This window comes from Lipomyces japonicus (genome assembly GCF_038497905.1).
Source record: "Lipomyces japonicus strain CBS 7319 unplaced genomic scaffold V1514scaffold_11, whole genome shotgun sequence".
Classification (NCBI taxonomy): Eukaryota; Fungi; Ascomycota; class Lipomycetes; order Lipomycetales; family Lipomycetaceae; genus Lipomyces; species Lipomyces japonicus.
Genome location: NW_027117823.1, coordinates 99,408 through 121,818, shown reverse-complemented (window position 1 = coordinate 121,818; position 22,411 = coordinate 99,408). Strand labels below are relative to the sequence as shown.

General features: G+C 41.3%; 10 protein-coding genes across 10 annotated transcripts; 5 read left to right on the top strand and 5 right to left on the bottom strand.

Moving 5' to 3' along the window:
- The first annotated feature begins 304 nt into the window (after positions 1–304).
- On the top strand, positions 305–2,187 carry V1514DRAFT_328082 (uncharacterized protein). Its single transcript, XM_066927105.1, has 4 exons — positions 305–425; positions 507–552; positions 626–902; positions 967–2,187. The coding sequence occupies exons 1-4, from the start codon at positions 392–394 to the stop codon at positions 1,849–1,851; spliced, it is 1,242 nt and encodes a 413-aa protein (XP_066784381.1). The 5' UTR covers positions 305–391; the 3' UTR covers positions 1,852–2,187.
- Positions 2,060–3,562, bottom strand: V1514DRAFT_328081 (uncharacterized protein). The gene has a single exon (XM_066927104.1). It carries the CDS (start codon positions 3,395–3,397, stop codon positions 2,267–2,269), a length of 1,131 nt encoding a protein of 376 aa, XP_066784380.1. The 5' UTR covers positions 3,398–3,562; the 3' UTR covers positions 2,060–2,266.
- A 184-nt stretch (positions 3,563–3,746) lies between these two features.
- V1514DRAFT_328079 (ER protein Pkr1-domain-containing protein) lies at positions 3,747–4,559 on the bottom strand. Its single transcript, XM_066927103.1, has 2 exons — positions 4,469–4,559; positions 3,747–4,383 (listed from the first exon to the last, which is right to left on the bottom strand). The coding sequence occupies exon 2, from the start codon at positions 4,290–4,292 to the stop codon at positions 3,939–3,941; it is 354 nt and encodes a 117-aa protein (XP_066784379.1). The 5' UTR covers positions 4,293–4,383; positions 4,469–4,559; the 3' UTR covers positions 3,747–3,938.
- A 123-nt stretch (positions 4,560–4,682) lies between these two features.
- On the bottom strand, positions 4,683–8,360 carry V1514DRAFT_328076 (uncharacterized protein). Its single transcript, XM_066927102.1, has 2 exons — positions 7,965–8,360; positions 4,683–7,904 (listed from the first exon to the last, which is right to left on the bottom strand). The coding sequence occupies exons 1-2, from the start codon at positions 8,299–8,301 to the stop codon at positions 4,792–4,794; spliced, it is 3,450 nt and encodes a 1,149-aa protein (XP_066784378.1). The 5' UTR covers positions 8,302–8,360; the 3' UTR covers positions 4,683–4,791.
- A 144-nt stretch (positions 8,361–8,504) lies between these two features.
- Positions 8,505–9,725, top strand: V1514DRAFT_328073 (nucleophile aminohydrolase). The gene is made up of 4 exons (XM_066927101.1): positions 8,505–8,750; positions 8,805–8,912; positions 8,989–9,452; positions 9,508–9,725. The coding sequence occupies exons 1-4, from the start codon at positions 8,625–8,627 to the stop codon at positions 9,662–9,664; spliced, it is 855 nt and encodes a 284-aa protein (XP_066784377.1). The 5' UTR covers positions 8,505–8,624; the 3' UTR covers positions 9,665–9,725.
- A 144-nt stretch (positions 9,726–9,869) lies between these two features.
- V1514DRAFT_328071 (nucleophile aminohydrolase) lies at positions 9,870–11,291 on the top strand. The gene is made up of 7 exons (XM_066927100.1): positions 9,870–10,076; positions 10,148–10,236; positions 10,290–10,317; positions 10,390–10,552; positions 10,629–10,807; positions 10,875–10,922; positions 10,979–11,291. Exons 1-7 carry the CDS (start codon positions 9,951–9,953, stop codon positions 11,168–11,170), a joined length of 825 nt encoding a protein of 274 aa, XP_066784376.1. The 5' UTR covers positions 9,870–9,950; the 3' UTR covers positions 11,171–11,291.
- A 327-nt stretch (positions 11,292–11,618) lies between these two features.
- V1514DRAFT_341783 (P-loop containing nucleoside triphosphate hydrolase protein) lies at positions 11,619–14,088 on the top strand (the record flags this gene model as incomplete). Its single annotated transcript, XM_066929070.1, has 9 exons — positions 11,619–11,643; positions 11,715–11,795; positions 11,885–12,015; positions 12,065–12,559; positions 12,624–13,062; positions 13,123–13,511; positions 13,581–13,760; positions 13,842–13,910; positions 13,981–14,088. 9 exons carry the CDS (start codon positions 11,619–11,621, stop codon positions 14,086–14,088), a joined length of 1,917 nt encoding a protein of 638 aa, XP_066784375.1.
- Positions 14,089–14,608: 520 nt separating this feature from the next.
- On the bottom strand, positions 14,609–15,666 carry V1514DRAFT_328063 (uncharacterized protein). The gene has a single exon (XM_066927099.1). The coding sequence runs from the start codon at positions 15,185–15,187 to the stop codon at positions 14,654–14,656; it is 534 nt and encodes a 177-aa protein (XP_066784374.1). The 5' UTR covers positions 15,188–15,666; the 3' UTR covers positions 14,609–14,653.
- Positions 15,667–17,161: 1,495 nt separating this feature from the next.
- On the top strand, positions 17,162–18,322 carry V1514DRAFT_318983 (Ribokinase-like protein; the record flags this gene model as incomplete). The annotated part of the gene is made up of 2 exons (XM_066925912.1): positions 17,162–17,171; positions 17,280–18,322. The coding sequence occupies 2 exons, from the start codon at positions 17,162–17,164 to the stop codon at positions 18,320–18,322; spliced, it is 1,053 nt and encodes a 350-aa protein (XP_066784373.1).
- An 855-nt stretch (positions 18,323–19,177) lies between these two features.
- Positions 19,178–20,422, bottom strand: V1514DRAFT_264709 (uncharacterized protein; the record flags this gene model as incomplete). Its single annotated transcript, XM_066924788.1, has 2 exons — positions 19,178–19,704; positions 19,873–20,422. Coding segments are annotated over 2 exons (1,077 nt in total), but the record flags the coding sequence as incomplete, so codon positions are not given.
- Between the last annotated feature and the right edge of the window lie 1,989 nt (positions 20,423–22,411).

Sequence of the window (22,411 nt, the reverse complement as noted above, 5' to 3'; positions counted from 1 at the left end):
ACACTGGTGTGTCATTTATGAGTAAGCCAGCTAACTGAACTGTCAAAACCTGTAACTGTGGCGCAAGTGCAAGGGTGCCGTGCGAGCTACCGCATATCTGCCAAACCGCGGTGCATGGAAGCGAACAGAACGGCGTGGAACTGGCGCGAAGGGGGCCGGCCCGAACAGCAGCTGGGTAAGGGCTGTTGTTTGGCCACCGGGGGCGGCAAATACTCAGGGGAACGATTAGTAATGGAATGGGGCCAGCTTGCTCAGCAACTATTAAACCGCGCCAGCGTATTTGTGGCATTTGAAAGATTTTATCCTTTGATTACACAAATAAACCGCAAGTTTCTTTTGATTCCGTTCAGTCAGCCATTTCTGCTTGCATATTTTTTGTTGTTTATAAATAATGGTTAAGGAAACCGCTCTCTACGATGTTCTTGGTAAGTGCTTCTTGCAGGTTTACAATGCCCATAAAAGAACCGTCAAGTTGGTCGACTGAACATTAAACTGACTCTTGACAGGTGTTTCACCGGATGCGAATGATGCTCAGATCAAGAAAGCATACAGGTACGTGGTTGTGTTCTTGTGTTGATTTGTTGAGATTTTCTGACACGGTTTGTTTGTTCTTGTTCTTCTACAGAGTCAACGCTCTGAAATACCACCCTGATAAGAACCAGCACAGCCCTGAGGCGGCCGAGAAGTTTAAGGATGTTTCTCATGCCTATGAAATTTTGTCAGACTCACAAAAGAGGGAAGTTTACGATAGATTTGGCCAAGAAGGTCTTTCAGGTGCCGGAGATATGGGTGGCATGAACGGCAGTGCTGCTGAGGCATTATTCTCACAATTCTTTGGTGGAGCTGGTGGGTTTGGTGGCATGTTTGGCGGAGCTGGTGGCAGACCTTCTGGTCCACGACGAGTAAGTAATTCCTGCTAAGAAGAGTTTGGGTAAGGGGACAAACATTGACTGACGCCTGTCATAGAGCCGAGATATTGTTCACGCGTTGAGAGTTACATTGGAAGATTTATACAAGGGAAAAGTTTCCAAGCTTGCGCTTACCAGAACTGTTACTTGCGCCAAGTGTCATGGTAAGGGTGGCAAGGACGGTGCTGTCAAGAAGTGTGCCACCTGTAATGGATCCGGTTCTGTCACTTTCCAAAGAGGTATGGGCCACATTATTCAGCAATTTCAGTCAGTCTGCCAGGATTGCCGAGGAGAGGGTGAGATCGTCAAGGATAAGGACAGATGCAAAGAGTGCAAGGGCAAGAAGACTATCAATGAAAAGAAGATCTTGGAAGTCAACATCGACAAGGGCATGTCTCACAACCAAAAGATAACGTTTGCTGAGCAAGGTGACGAAGGTCCAGATATTTTGCCTGGTGATGTTGTTTTCGTTATCGATGAGCAACCTCACGAGAGATTTACCCGAAAGAAAGACGACCTGTACTATCATGCCAAGGTTGATCTTCTTACTGCTCTTGCTGGAGGTAGCATTGCCATTAAGCATTTAGATGATGAATGGTTGAAGGTTGATATCATTCCTGGAGAGACCATCCAGCCTGGTTTGGTCAAGGTTATCGAGGGCCGCGGCATGCCATCATACAGACATCACAACCACGGAAACCTGTATATCGAATTCGAAGTTGAATTTCCTGGCAACAATTTTGCCACTCTCGAACAGCTTGCTCTTTTGGAGAAGGTGCTTCCTGCTAGACCCGCTCTTGGCATTCCTGAAGATGCCATGACTGAGGATGTTGTGCTGCAAGACGTTGATCCTACTCAACAGGAACGTGCAAGAACGCAGGTTAATGATGACGAGGATGATGACGAGCCTGGTGCTGAGCGTGCTCAATGCACCAGTCAGTAATTAAGAGGACAGAATATGAACTAAAAAAAAAAAAATTGAAGTTGGGAATAGATGCTGGGAGGGTTCACCCAACTTTGTCGCAGGGTATTTACTTGCGCCAATGTTTATTTTTAATTCGCTTTTGTATTTTGGGAATTTGTGGACCGGAAATTAGTATTTTTTTTTTTTTTTTTTTTTTATCTTACGGTGGGTGTTTTAAAAAAATTGATTCATTTGCAACAACCGAACTGCATTAGAGTGACTGATGAGAATGAGGTCGGATGCAAGTTGAAAATTTATGTAAAGCGATAAACCGGAAAAATAATAATAATAATAAGATTGATAAAATGAAATAAACTAAAAATGTACCCATAAAAAATGCCTTCATAAAACGTTGCCTGCTCCATAACACATGTAATCCAATTAAGATCATTCATCACTTTATCTTTTTGAGGTTCTTGCCCGCCCTGTTCAACTTGGCACCTGAGTTTTCAACGTCATCTTCAAGCATGCGAACCATTTCAGTTTGTAACTCTAATTCATCATTAATGTCAATTCCGATTTGCTTTTGACGTTGCAATATTTTACTAAACTCAAGTAATGTTTCCTCTTGATCATCCATCTTTTGCATCTGCAAATTTAACAATCCTTGATTATCTAACTGCCGAGTCTCGGCCGATTCGGTTAACGGTCCCAACACTCTCTTTGCCGAACTTGCCACGCTTCCTAACACTGCCTTGCCACCGGACAATAAAGCTTGCTTATCAGGTGAATCATCAGTTGAACCGGTTCCTGCAGTAGCAGCAAACGGCGGCGGCGGCGGTGGTCTTGCAGATATGGTCGACGCAAGTTTTTCTAGGCCTTCACGTTCGCGTTTAACCAAGTTAAGCAAATCAGTGCGCCTGCGAAGTTCGCCTTCGCCAACAGAGTCCCTTAGTTGTTTTAACCCTCGTTCAAGTAACACGATCTTGGTACTTGACTGAACCAAGGATTTTTTAGCTTCTGCAGCTGCCGATACCGATTCCGGCACTCCGTTTCGGGTCAGGCCTGAATTTCCTAACGAGTCTCTGTCGGAAAGATAGTTCCTGGCATCATGTAGTAACGATTTGATGTCATGTAACGTTTCCAACCATACCACCGGATCAGATATATTTTTGCCCGACGGGGTAAGTAATGAAGCGTTTACGGACGTTGAAGATAATAACGAACTGCCACCTTGGCCGCCATTTTTTGTTGACAAGCCAAGAAATCCTCGCCATGCGTCTGTTTGCCGCCACCTGCTATCCGAAGATTTGTTCACGTCTTTTAAAAAAGTCTCTAATCCCACGCGACGTTGCTCGATAATGGCAGCACTATCGCTGCCGAAAAGTTTCTTTTTGGGCAGCTTAAACGGACTGGTTTGGCCCACCGCTGTTTCCATGTCGGATAATAATCGGTCAAAATCGGAATACCGTTTCATGACCGTGTAGGACCTCAGGGCCAGCCGCAATTGAATATGATAAACCGTGTGCGGTTTCGGCACCGGGCTTGTTGAAACCGTGTGGATTGAAATTGCAACTTCTGACATGGTCTTGGACGCCAAAACCAAACAAACCTTGTAACTATTTATCAATAATAAATATATATAAATATATATAAATATATATAAATATATATATAACAATATTATTACATATGGTTGCAGGATTTATCAATCAGACGGGTACTCCGAATCTTATCACGAGCTCTCGGGCTGGCCTTGTTCTCATCAAGGGTAAAAATGCTGATTTACGACATCTGCACCCCCCCTGAAACTTTATATTAACCCACGGTTCTCGCAACCGTCAGCCCATTGTCAATCAGCCAGCCCAAGTCAAGCAAGCAAGGGCAAGCTGGAATTGAAATGGCTTGTTCTTGGATTAAGAGAAAACGTATTACGTATATATATTTCATCAACTCGGATAAATTTATACATAGATAAAACATTATTTGAAATAAACTTGTTATTTTATAATACACATTATGTTGTACAAGCCGTTCGATATGTTTGAGTGCTTTCTCTGTCTGTAACGGTAAAGAAAACAATATCGTGAAACCTGTCACCTTGCCTTAAAGCCAATCACTCCTATCTATTCATCCTTCTTCTCAATCTCAGTCTTTTCCTCGACAAGTTTTTCCTTATCTACGTTCTTGTCATCTTCGTCATCATCTTTCGCTTCTTCCTCACTGCCTTCCACCGGCGCGTTCTGCTTAGCCAATTGCTCTTTCACTTTCTCCAACTCGCTAATAAACCAAGTCAACGTACCCCAAAGGCAACCGGCAATAAAAGTTAAAATCAAAAAATGCTTGTTGAACGTGGCAATGGTTAATGACGCGAGCGTGACCAACAACGCGGCAAACGAGTAATGCGTGGCCCTGACCAAGGTTGGAGTCGTGCCCGGAGTGAAAATCGAATCCCAAAGGTCATGAAAAAATTGTGACATTATTAAATTGGCTTGAGTTTTTGGGTGGGTTTGAAGATGTGCCCAAAATTATATAGATAAACAGGAACCGGCCAGTTTCAGGAGGTCGAAACTTTGAGTATTAAACAATTAGAATATTGGACTATCATTTTTAAAAAATGAAAACCAAATCCAAAGTTCTCTGATAAATTACTCACAAATTTCAAACTTAATTCAATTGTTTATATACCTCTAAGAATTAACGGTAGGCTCAGCTGCGCAATTGGTGATGTGTCGATAATTCGCAAGATACGGCGTGTACTACTTACTAACTTACTGACTTGGAGATTATAAAATCACAAAATCTTCGTTATTGCCCCTGAAAAAAACAAATTTGTGACTCCAAATTTTACAATTTACTTCCATTAACTTTCCACTATTATATATAATTACCATTAGCGACTACATAATATACAAATAATTAAATGCTTTTTTTTTTAAAACCAGTTCTATCCATATGCATAATATACAAACGCAATGCTCATAATGTTCGTGATTTGAATGATCCATCGGTCAATGCTTGACCTGACCTACCGTTTCGTTTCAAATTGCGATACCAAGCCTTACTTGATCTCTCATTTCGACTAGTTCGTGATCTCCCTACTGTCGATTGCCTTGTTGTCGTTGTGACTTCAGCAGCAGTTCGCGAGCGGTAACTCGTTCGACTAGTAGTACTGGTCGTAGGAACTTTCTCAGCCGTGGCCGTCCTTGACCGGGAAGGTTTCTTGTTCTTGTTCTTGTTCTTTCTAAATTTCAACAGCACGGGTTGGTCGTTTCGTGTGAATCTATCACCATTAGGACCGACTGTCAAATACGAAGTCGCAAATCCAATCGCGTTGCACTCTGAAAATTCTTTAAGTCCTTCCTCAATCACGAGATAATGGAAAAGCCGTTCGATAAGCGTGCGGTCCTCATCCTTGCCTGCTCCATATCCGGGCACTGAATCATGCCCCGCTCCAAGAATTTTTGAAGTTTTCGCTCCTTTAATAATATCCATATAGTAAAGCATTGTCAGATTTGAATCACGCAGGTACCTGACAACTTGAATGACCGACTTCGCCAACTGCATGCAATTCTTTTCTTCAAACTCGGCATGCTGAGCAATACGACAGTTGTCACATTGCCGATGGCAATCTGACACATCAAAAGTTTCGTTAAAATACCGCAAAACTTGTTGACGCCGGCAATCAATTTCATTCTCGCAATATTGCAGTACTTGCCGTAAAAAATTCTTCTGCTTGTCTCGCGTGGCCCAGTCAATGTCCTTGTCTCGATCAATCATCGACAACATGTTAGCCACGTCACGATAAGCATAGTATAATATGCATTCAGATTTGTGGCCATCACGTCCGGCTCTTCCTGTCTCTTGGTAGTATCCCTCAAGAGTCCGTGGCAGGGTATAGTGAACGACAAATCGCACATCGGGTTTATCAATGCCCATGCCAAACGCAACGGTAGCACATATTGCTTGATAGCGTCCATTTTGCCAGCTCTCTTGCACGTAACTTCGTTGCTCAGAATCCATGCCAGCATGGTAATGTGTTACACGAAGCCCAAATGCCTGCAACTTGGTTGCAGTTTCTTCGCACGAATTTTTGGAATGACAATATATAATGCCTGATTTTCCGGGATACTTGACAGTCATTAGTTCTCTAATGTCTTGCAACGTGTCTCGGTCTTTCGGTCGGATTTCATAAAACAGATTCGGACGATTGAAACTCTGCTTAAAAAAAGCACATGACCCAATATTCAGGTTATATTTAATATCAAGCTGAACTCTGTTATTAGCTGTGGCCGTCAACGCCATGACCGGGACATCTGGATACTCTTGTTTAAATTTTCCAAGTTGTTTATAGTCCGGCCTAAAGTCATGACCCCAGGAGCTGACGCAATGCGCCTCATCAATAACCACGCGAGCCAATAATTCACGGTCGTGCAAAGACTTGATCGATCTTCGTAATTGCGCACTTGTAGTCAGCATTTCTGGTGACACGTAAAGTAAAGTCATTTGGCCGTCATTTAGTAATTGAAACATGTGCCTTCGGTCACTAGCATCTCCCTTGGAACTAATCATGCCAGCATTAATATTCTTTGCTACCAAGTGTGCGACTTGGTCTTGCATGAGTGAGATCAACGGTGACACTACTATTGTAGTTCCTCTCGTTTTGCCACCTTTAATCAAAGCCGGCAATTGATAACAAAGAGATTTCCCACCTCCAGTTGGCATCAGTACAAAAACATCTTCACCAGCAAGAGTAGCATTAATAGCTTCCAATTGATTGTGACGAAAAGCGGGCAGTTTGAATGTATCCTGTAGAACTTGCAGCACTTCCGCAGACCATGGCTTATTCAGCTCAGGATTATTTCGATCAAGCTGTAGAACTTTAGGAGGAGCAATAATTGAAAGATCATCTGCATACTCATTTTCATCAATGCCGTCGGAGAGGTTGTACATATTTGGCATATTTTCAATTGGCGTGGCTGCTACTTGAAGTTCAACATTATTTGAAATATCGGTTGCATTGCCTATTTGCCAAACGGGAGAGCTTGGCACATAATCGGACCCTATATTAACATCTGAATCCAGAACAAAATCACCATTCAAGTCTGTAAAGCCACTAGTATTATTTGCATGTTGATCATGGCCAACGATTTCGTATGAATTCATATTATCAGGATATGGCATGGAATCCAAATATTGGTCAAGTTCGTCCGGTTCATGGTTATTTGCAATTTGAATAGCTTCTATAGATGCAGCGCCAACAGTGGTGTTTAACGTTTTACATAAAGAAAACGGTATACTGTTAAATTCACTTAAACTTGCCTTCTTTGTGAATTGTCGTTGTTCATGAAGTAAATCTCGACAACGTAGATATAGTGCTTTGGTTTGTCCATATCTAGATGCTAGCTCTTTTTTTTCTTCAGAATTTTGTTGCATGGTCAAATTCTCAGCAATTTGAAGACGGCGTTCCATGATCTCCATACATAAATACGATAAAGTATCTAATTCTTCTTCCAGACCTTCATTGGTTAAACCTTTAAAATAACTATCAATATCTGACTTATTTTTTTCCTTTGTAGAATTGCGATTATCTATTGAAGATACAGTTATCCGTGGAGAATTATTTAATTTAAAATTTAAACGACGAGATCTTGTCATGATTTCACCGGTCGCGCTGGACGCTGCGTCATTGATATGTCGGGTTGCATGATCAAGCTCATCTTCTAAATGAAGGTCCGCGATATCTTGGTTGACATCTTCTGGAGTCAGATCGTCAATGTCTGAACCTGAATCATCATCCATCTCTTCTAATCCACAATCACCTTCATCTTCAGAATCACTTGCAACAAAATCATCCTGATTGATTAGATTGGCAGCAGATACGTTTTGATGAATATTAAATGTCGCCGAGCGAGGACGTTTGCTAGGTGATTTGCGTGGAGAATCTCGTGTTCTACGAAAAGATCGACCAGACATGCTTTTTGATGGTTCAAATTTTTCTGGACTTGAGCAAGGACTATCGTCAAGATCGATGGTAAGCACAGTTGACGGCGCTACCGCTGGAACTTCCACAGTGATTGGGGTAATTAATGCTAAACATTTTGTAAACAATAAAACCAATCTGTATAGATAATAAGCAACTAAAAGCTTACCATTAGGTTGCCTCAAAGAATTAATGCTAACAGGTGTTAGAGGACCCAGCGCGATGGGCCGGCGAGCATTGTGAACTGACGGCGTAGCAGTAATATTATTTGGAGCTTGATTTAAAGACTCAGAGGACGATGGCAAATCACCACTGGTCAAAAATGATCGTATCGGCTGGCACGTCGAATCTTCAACTGCCTTCGATAGTAGATTCACCACGGTTCTTGGAAGGGTTACCGCAAAGCCAATGTGTTTAGGGACATCACATGCCTGGGGAATATGCGCATTATCGTTCTGAAGCCATTTAAAATGAGTAGAAAGATTATTTGTGGGTAAACTAAGCATGATAGTATCAGCTCAAGTCATCGGATACCAATACTGTTCCAACAAAACGTCAAACAAGATAATCCAGATAAACGAGGGAACATTACCATTTTGTTTACTTGAACGCAATGCGCGTTATATCACGTGATGCATAAACGCGAAAGCGCAGATTGTTTAGAAACCTAAATGGGAAGCGTTAGTGCAATGAGGAACGGCGGAGTATGTATGAAAGCTCACGGGTCATCATCATATTCAGCTAAAGCTTCATTAACCAAGCATTCTCTTTGCCGCCAGACATCAACACTTCCACCATCTACGAACGATTTACGGGAGATAACATCAATATGGATGCGATTGTTGCTAGATTTTCTGGACCGTCTACGGTCGAGGAAGATTTCAGAGAAGAAGAACTATATGACCAGTCAGCCCTATCATCACTTCCAGTGATGAGCTTACCACCGATCTCACAGGTATGAAATCAAGCACACTATATGAGTTAGAAAAGGCGCTAATTTTTATTACAGCCTGCAGAATTTTTAAGGGCACATACAGATGATGCTTCAAATCCAGATGTTAAGATCAAGATTGCGCACGGTACTACAACTTTGGCCTTTAGATATCAGGGTGGTATCGTACGTTGACATGCTGTGAAACATTTCAGTTCATTTTTCAACTTTTAGATTTTTAATTAACCTTGTGAAATTTCAGGTTGTTGCCGTTGATTCTCGTGCCACAGCTGGAAACTGGATTGCATCTCAAACCGTGAAGAAAGTTATTGAGATTAACCCGTTCTTGCTCGGAACCATGGCTGGTGGTGCTGCTGACTGTCAATTTTGGGAAACCTGGTTAGGCGTTCAATGCAGACTTCATGAACTGCGAGAGAAGAAGAGAATCAGTGTTGCTGCTGCGAGTAAGATATTATCGAACTTGATTTATTCATACAAAGGAATGGGATTATCAATGGGAACTATGATTTGCGGATACACCAAATTGGAAGGCCCATCCATTTTTTATGTTGATAGTGACGGTACCAGACTGAAAGGCGACCTGTTCTGTGTTGGCTCTGGCCAGACATTCGCATACGGCGTCTTGGACAGCGGTTACAAGTGGGAATTAACAGATGAGGAAGCACTTGCTCTTGGCAAGCGAAGTATTTTAGCTGCAACTCACCGGTATGTTTACTTTTAATGATTAGCTTCAGAAGTGCTAATGCTAACATTACGCAAGTGACGCATTTTCTGGCGGTTCCATCAACTTGTATCAAGTTAAGGAAACTGGGTGGACGTTTCATGGCAACCACAATGTTGGGCCCTTGTTTTGGGAAGCTAAGGAAGCTGAATCTTCGTTTAACAATGTACCTCTAACTTTGAAGAACGAGGTTTAGCTGTTGCATGTATCATATAATATAGGAATATAATTATAGGATAACGTTTATTATTAAAAAATGTATGGTTATGTAAATATCATCCAACTCTTGACTTCATTACGTGCGTTAATCCCAAGCACAATGCTGACATTAAGGGGATTGTACGCTGCGATGGGCCCGCGCGGCGTTTGGAATCATCAGCACCTACCGTGTTTCCTTCCATCGGCCATACTCGAAAAAGATTATATTTATAAAAGGAATCAGTATAGTAATTAAGGCCAGATTACTTATTATTTGTTAAAAGATGCCAGGTTTCAGTTTTGACAACTTTCAAAGAAATAACTTTTTAGCCCAGTCTGGCTATCCGGCACCGAAAGCTACGTCAACAGGTACCACCATTGTTGGTTGTCGATTCGATGGCGGAGTAGTTGTAAGTCTCATTAAGCATAGACCAACAAGTAATGACATTGGAATGCTAAAATTGTGTCTTTTGGCAAATAGATTGCTGCGGATACTCGGGCTACTGGAGGAGATATTGTGGCGGATAAGAACTGCGAAAAGTTGCATAGAATTTCACCAACGATTTGGTGGTAAGTTGAAATCAGTTATATGACAATCCATTTTGATACTCATGGTATAACAGTGCCGGTGCTGGAACTGCTGCTGATTGCGTACGTGTTATATGTTTTTTTTTTTTTGAGCATTACGAAAAAGACAAGGCATCGATCTAACTGTGGTGGTAGGAAATGGTTACGCAACTCATGTCATCAACTTTAGAACTTCATGCGCTCAGCACTGGTAGAAAACCACGAGTAGTGACTTTGCTTACGCTATTAAAACAACATTTGTTTAAATATCAGGGTCATATTGGAGCATACTTGATTGTTGCTGGTGTCGATCCAACTGGTATGATACTATTTCTCGCTTTACTCGGTACTGCGACATAAAAAAAAAACGTTTCAGAAGTGCTAATGGTTTACAGGACCTCGCTTGTTTTCTATTCATGCACACGGTTCTACAGATGTTGGATATTATCTGACCTTGGGCTCCGGGTCCATGGCAGCCATGGCCGTGTTAGAAAGCAAATGGCAAGAGAAGCTGACAAAGCAAGAAGCAATGGAGTTGTGCGCAGAAGCCATTGAGGCTGGTATTTGGAACGATGTATGTGCTTATATTTTTTTTTTGTGGGGGGGGGGGGGGTTGAACATTAGCTAACACTGGTTTGTAGTTGGGTTCCGGTTCCAATGTTGACATGTGTGTAATGGAGGTTGACAAGGTAAGTGCTTATTCTCACTGATATGAATATACGCGGCAATGTTAACGATTAAATAGCCGGCTGTATTGCATCGTAACTATCGCACGCCAAACGTACGCGTGGAAAAAGAACAATCATATAAGTTTGCCAAAGGTACCACTGCCGTTCTCGCAGAGAAAGTTAAGCCAATTGTGAACGTTGTGCCATTCGACATTTTTGAAGAAACCACCATAATAAAGGATGACGACAAGATGGAAGTTGATGGCTAATTAATAATTTTAATTTGTTATTGTATTTTGTTAGCATGCATTTAAGATATACATATATATATATATTCAACAATTTTCTTATGAGAATGTCACATTGAAGAATCCGTTTCATGTCATGATCAAGACAATTTCATCCTTTCTTGCGTGCAACTCGCATTCTTTAGCTTATTTGCACTTGATCACATGTCAAGAAGAATCCATTTGCCGTGAAATTGCAGTGCTTTCGCAGCCTAAACAATCAACACAATTAACTCACTTTATGTTTTTGCCGTCGTAGATAAAAACCCTGAACCCCTAATTGTGCGGCTTAGTGCTGCTGTTTAAAAGAAAATTTAGATTTTCAGGGAAAAAAAACATAAATACAAACCACCAGCAGAGCGAATTCAAGACACTTGCAGCTCAAAAGTGATGGTATAGAAGGTTACAAACTTGACTTTATAACGGCACAATGTCACAGCTTCCAATTTTAAGCGGTACGGAGTAATTTTTTTTTTTTTTTTTTTTTTGAGTCTTGTAACGCATGACTGAACTAATCTTAAAACAGTACGCGATGCGCTCGAACAGAAGTTACGACAGAACAAGATTACAATTCTGATTGGTGAAACAGGAAGTGGAAAATCGACCCGTATGTATGATTTTAAGCTTGGTTTTATGTTTTAGGTTTTTTGTTAAATTTTTTGGTTTTAATAATTTTTGTTTCTTGGAAATTTACAGAGGTTCCTCAGATCATTCAAGCATTAAACCCAAAACATGAACGAATTGCTGTAACTCAACCGCGAAGGGTAGCAGCTATTAATTTAGCAAAGCGAGTCGCTGATGAGACAAAGACTAAACTTGGAGAACTAGTAAGTTTGATGGTTCTCTGGCTCTTATCATATGCTGATATGAATGCAGGTGGGATACACAGTCAGATTTCAAAACATGAGCAATGCGCATACCCGAATTAAGTTTTTAACTGATGGCATGTTACTCCGTGAACTTATGCTGCGTCCAAATCTGGGTCAATACACGACCGTAATCCTTGATGAAGCGCATGAGCGAACCGTGGTTACGGACTTGTTGATGGGGTTTTTAAATGACATTGTTCAAAAGCGAGATGGTTTGCGAATAGTTGTCATGTCAGCTACTCTAGATGCGGAAAAATTTACTCATTTTTTCAAAGGTGCACAAGTATTGTACGTGCAAGGTAGAAGATTCCCGGTTGAACGGCATTACTTGCCCACGCCGGTTGAAGATTTAGTGGATGCCACGGTTCGAACCGCGATTCAAATCAACATTGGCGAACCAACTGGTGATATTTTGGCGTTTTTGTCAGGTCAAGAAGATATCGATAAGGCGACGGATTTGTTAAACAGCGTCTCATCAGCAATGCCCAAGGGTGTTCCAGAGGTATGTTGTTTGGAAACAAAATTTAACAAGTCGGAGTTGCTTATTTATATATATATATATTTAGATTGTTCCTTTACCACTGTACGCAGCTTTACCTCCACAACAACAACAGAATGTTTTTGACAAAGTTGGTCCAAATAAACGAAAAGTCGTACTTGCTACCAATATTGCTGAAACTTCGCTCACCATCCCAGGCGTTCGATACGTGATTGATGGAGGCACGCATAAGGTTAAAGTGTGGAGGCACGATTTGGGATTAGACAGTTTATTAACCACCCCGATTTCAAAATCAAACGCGGCTCAAAGACTCGGTCGTGCTGGTCGTGAAGCACCAGGTAAATGTTATCGATTATATACCGAACATGATTATCATACGCTTCGACCCCAGGGTGAACCCGAGATTGAACGATGTGATGTTTCGTTCCCGATATTGACACTCAAGTCAGCTGGCGTGGATGATATTATTGGTTGGAATTGGCTTGAACGGCCCAAGAAGGGTGCAAGTAAGTTATTGCAAAGTTTGCCATGTTAAGTGCACTGGAGTAATAATTTTTTTTTTTTAGTCATGACCGCATTGACGCAATTGTATTTACTAAAAGCATTGGATAATGAAGGAAAGATCACACATTTGGGCAAGAAAATGGCAATCTTGCCATTGCCGCCACATTTATCATCAGTACTGCTACATGCGATCGATTCAGGAATTACTCAACCGGTGCTCGACATTGTGTCATGCTTGTCGATCGAGAATTTGATTATGAATCCTCATCCGGATAAAAGAGAAGAAGTTAATGACAAGCGATTGCCATTTGTGCAAGCAAGCGGGAACATGGGTGATCTGATCGTATTGCGAAATTACGTATTGCACTATCAAAGTTTGAAATCTAACGACGACAAAAGAGAATGGTGCAAGGAACTATGCATCAATGCTCGTGCCATGGCTAATGTTGAAGTATGTGGGACAAAACAGAAGCAACCACACGTCGTAACCCTGCTAATAGAAAGATTTCTTCTGTTTTAGGACATTCGGAAACAATTAGAGCGGTATCTCAAATCAAACAAAGATAACATCGATAACGGAAAACAGTTTGCGCCATCGGATTTGTTTGACGAAATTGTTAAATGCTTCTTAAAAGGGTTTGTCGGCAACACGGCACTTTCCATGCCTGACCGAACATTTCGCACCATATCCAGCGGCCAGGTAAGGAATGCAGAAATCCTTCGATAAATCTTCTTTAACTAACTTTTCTCCTTTTTTTTTTTTTTTTTTGTGAATTTTTAGACAATTAATATTCATCCATCCTCATGTGTTTTCGGAAAAAAAGTTGAAGCCATCATGTACACGGAATATGTAAGTTTTTATCAAGCTAAGACCGAAATGAGAAACCAAAAACAAATCAAAATTGGCTAACCGTAATCAGATTTTTACGACAAAAGCTTATGCCCGAATGGTTTCACCCATTCAGTTAGAATGGCTCCAAGCCATCGCGCCACATTATCTAAGTCGGCGGTCCGCCGGAGATGAATAGTCAAACGAAACGAAAAAGGCAAAACTATATGAATTCGACATGCTGCTTTAGGGAGGGGAAAAAATTCCATGTATCAATTAATTACCGAAAAAAGATTCATCACACTCATTTATGTCGGCTGGGTGGTACCGAAAGTCAAATGAGAAAACCTTGTCACATAAGAGGGAAAAGAGGTGCCCGTGTAACCTTGATCTTAAATTTTTTTTCATCGCCGTTTTGAATGAGTCAGTGTCAACAAATGATGCATTCTCGAAAATTAATTTGGCAAAAAAAATTCCTAAAACAATAAATAGAAATCCCACAATGCCGTTTCTGAAAAAAGACGTGACGCGACAATGCCTGATTATTCTAATCTTGCCAAATGTGTTGTTACCCTGATGTGCTAAGACAAATTGAGAATACCATTTGACAACTAACGGAAACTGCCAATGCAGCTTGTGATTGACTGAACAGAATTAGTTCAAGTGCAATCGCCGAGAAAAAAAAAATTATTATGCCATTTTTTTTTGCTCTGTCTTTTCGGTGATGCGCCGTGAAAAGAACTTGGAGAACACGACATTTCACATCAAGCGTAGACTTTTAAGCATCTTGTCTCTCGATGCGTATCCTGGCAAGCCAATGAGCAATACCGAGCACTACATCTCGTGCAAGTAATGGTCCCCCAATAGCCACACACACTGCATAGGTGACGGCCAGGGTACACAGACGGCTGCGCTGCCACGCTCTGGAACGCTGCCGCACCGTGCTCATCCTCGTCGAATAAGTTCGTCAACGTTTTCCGCGACGTCAAGATCTTGCGCGTGGCCACTGTCTTACCCGCGAACGTGCGAGGCAACTCTATCTTGATCGTGTCATGATAATTTTCTCGTTCCAGATCGTTCAGGCGGCGCTGGATCGCGCGCTGGATCGTGGAAGAATTCGATTGCAGTGATTTTGTTTGCGTCTTGCGCCTGCCGGCGCCATGATGGTGTCCACCTTGCGACTCCTTCCCAATCACTTCCACAAGTGACATGACCGCCAGCTTCTCTCTTTCGACTTTTGAAGCTAAGTAAAATTTATATAAATGCGTGGGCGCAGAAATTGAAAAATTAATACTCATATCGCGAAATTATATATCACCCTAACCCATGCCATTATAAAAACGTAGTGCAGTTAAACAGCAGTGACACATGTTAGAAGTAAGTTATGGTTTATTTGTTTACGTACATTTCTATGAACATGAAACCACGTATAGAAGGACTTAGCAATAAAGATTATATACTTTTTTCATTTTTGTTAATATTAATTTTATTCAGCATAAACTCGTACTTGATCATGAGTTTCGTCTGTTTTCTCCAAAAACCGATATTGTCCCCCGACTCGATACGACCCGATGGAACCGTTGTTTTTTTACGGTATCCATATATACTGCACTTCTTCCTTTGCTCAGGTTATACTTCACATTAGTTTTCAAAATAACGACTTTATGGTCAAGACGTATGGGTGTATGGTGATTAATGTTTTTAAGAAGAGTTATGACTTCACCGCCAAGCCATTAAAGTTTTTTATTATACCATCCGTATTGCCACTATTTTCACAATTGTTTATTTATATATATATATATATATATTTTAGTTCGCCAAGACGCGTATGAGTACTAAACGTACTTGACTTAAACGAAATAGACAAACTCAGTTGGTTTTTGAAACTCAGGTGGAATCGGCTAACTGGCAAAGACTATATTGTTTGCTGAAAACAGCCGAACACGAACATGAGAAACTGGAACAAATTATTTTTTTTTTTAGAAAAAAAGGTTTGTTTACCGTAGACGCTTTTTGCCCAAATGCGGGGAAGAGGGTACGGCATCAAATTTGAGAGTATACGTTTCTTTGTACTCGGTACGATATTAGGGATTTAGAATTATTACATTGTTCATGATAGATACGACTACAATTTTCCTTGAAAGTATTTAGTCGGGATACATAAGTATATACGGCCATACTGCCAAGCGTGCATGAACGGAGTATGAGACATGGTTTTTGTTTTTTTACTGCCATTTGTAACTGCCCCACTGCCCACCGCCACCACTTCATGGTTTGTATCGACTGATCTTTCTCGGAGCCGTTTTTTTTTGATTGTCTTTTGTCTTTTGAGTTTTGAAATTACGATCAAACTTGATCGAACTCAGTAAAAACACCCGATACAGTTCAAGTTATTTCGAGGGTTAAGTTTTTTTTTTCTTTTTGCCCTTGCATGAAGTATACACAATACCACCTGTCAGTGAGTCATGGGAATCTAAATCTATTTTCGTTCTATTTTTGCTCTGGCCATTTGGAAAGGTATCAATAGATTGTATAAAATCTTTACATAAATTTAAAAAAAAAAAAAAAAAAAAGGCAAAAAAAAAAAAAAAAAAGTAGTTCAATGCAAACGTCTTTCGAATTTGCTCAATTTCTAAGCCAAACAAATCCCCACGTGGATGAGAGAAAAAAAATATGAAAAAATTAACTTCACAATTCGAGGCGGTTGTTCCATCTCGGTGACGGTACCGGTATATTATGTCCTTGTCTCATATGTCTCAGTTCTATGCATTGCATTTTTTTGCTAAAAAATAAATGTCCCATGCGAGTATGGTATGATTTGCCTAAGCAAGCAAAAAAAAAAAAAGAAAATTGAATAGAATAGAATAGAATAGAATAGAATAGAAAAAATCTTGACTGAGTAGAAGGAGCAGGGATAAACGATTACTTGATAATGATACGGCTAACTATCATGTGGCATTCTACAATTTGCCAGGCTCTTTTACATGTTTTTCTCTTTATTTGGTTCCAACTTTGCTGATGCAGTGATGCTTGCTCGCAACTTTTATTAGCATTATCACAATTGTAGTTTGTAGTTGGGAGTAGCAGTGGTTACGGTTACATGTTTCACGTGATCACGAAGACCCTTTGTATTAGTCACCCATGGGGTGCGCGATAAGCGAGTAAACTCTCGAATATCTCGAGATGACAAGAAAAAAGTTACATCAATTCGATTAGTTATAGATAATATAACCACGGCCTCTAAGGAGGAATTTAATTATAAAGAAGGTGGCATGACAGATTGTAAGCATTCTATTTGTGAAGGGAATGAAATTATGTATTATTTTTCGATGGTGAATTCTTGCTGATTTTTTTGGGAGCCCTTTTCTTTTCCTTTTTTTTTAAATTTAGCTGTTGATTCATTAAAGCGAGTTTTGTCGATTCAATCACATGTTGTTCACGGCTACGTGGGAAATCGTGCGGCCACGTTCCCGTTGCAAGTGTTGTACTGGGACGTGGACGTGTTAAACACGGTTTCGTTTTCAAACCATACCGGTTATACACAAATTAAGGGCATCCGGCATTCTGCTCAGGATATTCGAGATTGGTTTGACGGATTACAAATGAACACATTAACTGATTATGATGCGGTATTGACTGGTTACATCCCCGGTGCGGAAGCAGTTGCCGAAGTTGGAAAAGTGGTTCGAAACTTGCGACAGCTTAATCCTGCATTAATTTGGATCTTGGATCCGGTCATGGGTGATGAAAACAAGTTGTACGTTTCACCTGACGTGATACCGGTTTATGAATCATTATTACCATTGGCCACCGTGATCACGCCGAATCAGTTTGAAGCCGAGTTATTATCAGGATTAGATGGCCAATTTCAACAAAAATCCGATATCGACTTGGCGTTAGATAAGATATATGAAAAATACGCGGTTCCACACATTGTGATTTCATCCATTGTTTTACCGAGTAACAAGGACAGGTCTGAATTTATATGCGCCGGACAAACGATTGCGCCCGATGGCAGCAAGGTAAAATTTTATCTCACGTTGCCATTTATTGATGCATATTTCACCGGCACGGGTGATCTTTTCGCTGCAATCATGACTGACCGATTTCATCACTACACGGCCATAAAGACAGCTAGCAACAGTAATTCGCTCCAGTCATGGGTTAAGTCTGAATTGCCATTTGTCAGAGCAGTTGAAGACGTTTCCGCCATCGTGCAAAACGTGTTGATAAACACTGCCCGACTTACGAATGCATATAATCAAGCCGAAGAGCAAAAAGTGGCAGATTCTCATGGCTCATACGCGCGACCGGCGATTGGTACCAAGGAACGCAGGATCATGGACATGAAGCATTCAGAATTACGACTAATTCAATCACAAGATCAGATTAGAAACGCAAATGTTAACGTCAAAGCCGTGTTTAGCTTATAACTGTTCTTTTTTTTTTTGTTTAATTTTTTGGGCATTCATCATCATTTCTTCCAACACGGCGATATATACATCGTAATATAGAAAAAACGCTTTTGGTTTTGGAGATTCTAATTTTTTATTTTTTTTTTTATTTTGGTTATACGAATAGACTGTTTCGATTCTTTGTGCGTACTTAACTCACCGAGAGTACTTTTTTTTTTGATGCGCGTACGTGCGTGCGTATTGGTGGTACCTATACAATGTACAAGTAGTACGTAAAGTGTGTACCTTCAGAATACTGACGCTTGTCATGTTTCAACAGCCAACCACAGCAACTGTGGTATAAGTTTGGGGGAGAAGGGCTGTGCAAATTCTTCCGTACTACACTTCCCTGCCCTATTCACCTTGGCTAATCAGTGGCTCGCATATTCTTGCCGCAACTTCTTTTTATACCGATACCTTAATGTTGAACTATAAATTTTTTTTTTTTTTTTTTTTTAAAACTGAACAGCAACTATGTAACCGCAATGTACGACAGTTCGATATGTGGGACACGTTCAACTTATTTTTACAATTAAAAAAAAAAACACCACCATTGATTCAGAAAATTAATTATACGATCCATTTGGATACAAATACATGAAAGTGAACACCCAAAAAAAAAGAGAACCCACTAGAAAAAAAAACCCGTAAACACCGTAATAAACATCGTAATCAACACCGTAAACCCCAATTATTCCCATTTCCAATAATTTTTCATTAAAAAAAACCCTTCCCCAACACAATCTCACGAACGGAGATCGAATATGTATAAAAAAAAATGTGAATAAAAAAAAATGTAAAGTAAGCTCCTCTTTATAATCATTCCCGATTTGAATTGGACACCGAATGAATTTTTTTATGCCTTCTTAAGTTTGACACGACACTGAAATGCCGCCCGCAGCCATTGAAATCACAGATAAATGGTTTCTCACCCGTGTGTGAATACATGTGAGTCTGTAAACTTGATGGCCTCGTAAACCTCTTGTGACAAACCGGGCATTTATGCTTCTTTTGAGCACTGCCAGAAATTTTCGAATTAAACGTTGTCATCAACGCAGCCGCTTTCGTGTTTTTGCAGCCGCCGTCCGGCTCAGATGGTCCCGGTACTTGGTTGCCGATCTGAGTCTGGATTGCCTTGTTCCCGTTGAAAAGAATGGACTTTGGTAATCGGGAAATTTCACATGGCAAAAAGTCTTCATCGGACTCCGAGTCCGACAACGTTGTGCGAGCCTGCTCTTGTTGCGGTTGCTGTTGGAATGGCATTGGTGACGTTTCGGTTGACTGAATTGACGGCATCTGAGTATCTAGCGGATGACGAGCCTCAATTGACACCTGAGTAAGAATGTTAGAGTTCATTTCGCCTGTTGAATTGGCATTGAAGAGCATTGGATATTGATTTTGCATGTCGAACGACAAACCCAAGGCCGGAGTGAATGGGTGATGTTCAACAGAATCAGATAATTCCGCCGCTGATGTTGCTGGTGGTGGTGGTGGTGGTGGTGGTGGTTGGGGTTGGTTAGTGATGACACCATGTAGACCAAACCGATGAAAATCATTTGCCAACGAGATTGAATGCGACCGCAGCGGAAGGTGTTCATTAATAATGGGAGTCTGTTCAGTACTCCTGCTGCGATGATGGATCTTTCGCCTGGCATGAATCGGCAGTGATCCATCAGGCTTGATTTCCGATGTCATTGCAAGCATGGGTAAAGATATTCGGCGAGTGTCCATGAAGGAATTAGTAGGTGGTTGTTGCATGGCAAGAGAAGGCTGTGGCCGTAAATCGCCAACCAACGCGGCCGTGGCGGCAGCTACTGCTTCGTTCTCGTCATCTTGGTAAGACACGTGTGAGTACCGAACTGCTGGCGCAGAAGCATTATCAGCCAGTAATGATGCGGGATCAATAAGTGGCTGATCAATCATGGCAGAGGCAAATACGGCTTCGGCCTGCGAAACCCTTCTGCCGGACATGATGTTGGACGAATGAGTAAGGTCGGTGGTCGGTAGTAAACTATCAGGATCAGGCATTGATGACATGATTGATGAAGACGTTGATGACTCCTGGTGGGGTCTAACGGCTGCCAGCGAGAACGAGGAAAGAGGCGAGTGGGAGTGGTTGTGATGAAAAGATCTACCGTAATGTTGCATGGAGATGATAGAGTCGGATGAGGAAGACGAAGACATCGTGGCCGTATTAACAGCAGCAGTGGAAGAGGAGTGCGTGGGGTTAAACAAGGAATCAGATTCGGTCGTGGTTAAGAAGGAAGGCGGTGACAAGGCGCCGGGGCCGCCACCAGCGCTGGCGCCAGCGTTGTCGTCGTCGACCGACGATCCAAACTCAAACGGCGACATCGGACTCGACGTGATGCTGGTAGCGCTGTACCGTCTAAGCGTGCCAGCATTAGAAGAAGCGGATGATAATGGCGAAGTGGAGGTGGCAAACGGGTTGGAGAACGAAACGTGGTGATGATCAGGCGAGATCACGGTTGCGACCGCGGCAGCAGCCGCTGCCGCGGCGGCGGCAGCTGTAGCTGTAGCTGTAGAAGCCATGGCAGCAGAAGAAGGTGTAAATGGCTGATTTTCGAGTGACGATGAAGCTGACGAAAATGGGTAAAAATGAGGATTGGAATTGGCAGCGGCCGAAGACGATGCGGTCACCATTGGCGTCGAATCAGCCGCCGCGAAGGGTGCGACTAGAGCCATAGGTAAAAGCAAAACAAGGAGAGGGTGGTGAAATGACTTGCGTGACTTGAGAAAGATTCTATGCTAAGATCTAGCAAGACAAGGTCTGATAACGGACGACGATAGTTGTAAGGTCAGCCAGTTCCGTTTTTTTGTTCGCACCGAAGATGAATGATGATTCGGAGAAAAAAATAAAAAAGAGATAGCGGCAAAGGGTTGAGTTATGTAAGACGGGGATATAAGTGCAAATCAATATACATAATATAGTATATATATTATATGTTTTGGTGCCAGCCCGAGAATCAACAAACGTCAGTGGACGCCCACCACCACCACTACTTACACGGGACGGACAAGATGAGAGTTAAACTATCCCAAAACGCCTTCCAGGGGGTGAAGCGCTTCCTTTGCAGAAATGGCGGGGGGGAAAGAGAGGACCAGGGAAAGGGGTACCAAAAGTCGCGCTATGCTTGATCAAGAGTCGAGTAGCAAAGGTACCTGCCGCCGTTTTCGTACCCGCGCGGCGCCATTAGCTGGCCTAAAACGGCATAGCGCAAGAAGAGTTCTACCCCATGTGGCCTGCAATTCCAAATAAAGTTTTTACTAAATATTCTTTACCCGGCTGCGCAGAAGAAGAGGGTAACCTTTGCAAATTTGGGAAATACGGTTGTAAACAAGGTTCAGGCCGTAACGCAGTTCGCCCATTAGTGCGAACGAACATCTGCAAAACATCCCTTACAAGTCAGCGAGCAATTAATTCTGCTAACTATATCTTGCATTGAGAAATTGCGTAGCCTAATTTTAGGTAATTTCGTAATAAATGGTGTTATGTTGATTTTTTTTTTAAAGCAACCAACTGAAACGCATGGACTCGCCGCATCAATGTTGCAAGTTTTTCCAGATCAACGTTCGACTATATAAATTCAAAAACGCCGATATGGCCATTGAATTTGGCGGCTGAACAAATAAAGTAGGGTTTGTTTGGTCTGCCATGTTGGCATGTACACACAATTCCACTTCCTTTCTCCTAATTGATAACGTATTCGTATAATTTATTTTTTTTTTTTTTCATGTAACATGTGATTGAAATAACTAATGTAAACTAGAAGTTCGTGGCTTGCATATCAACGTGCAGGTTTTTAATGATAATTAATATTACATGTAAGTTATATATATCCATCCATATTGAACGTTTTAACTTTTAATAAATTCTTAATTCGCAGTATAATTTACAAAACCAAATATATTTACATGATAAAGAAAACTATAATAATTAAAGTTTATAAAAGTTATTGCGATGCGTGTCAAAAAAAAAAAAAATTAAAAAAGTAAAAATCACGCCAATTTTTTTTTAAACTTTTATTTTTTTCTCGGCATTTGCCGCAT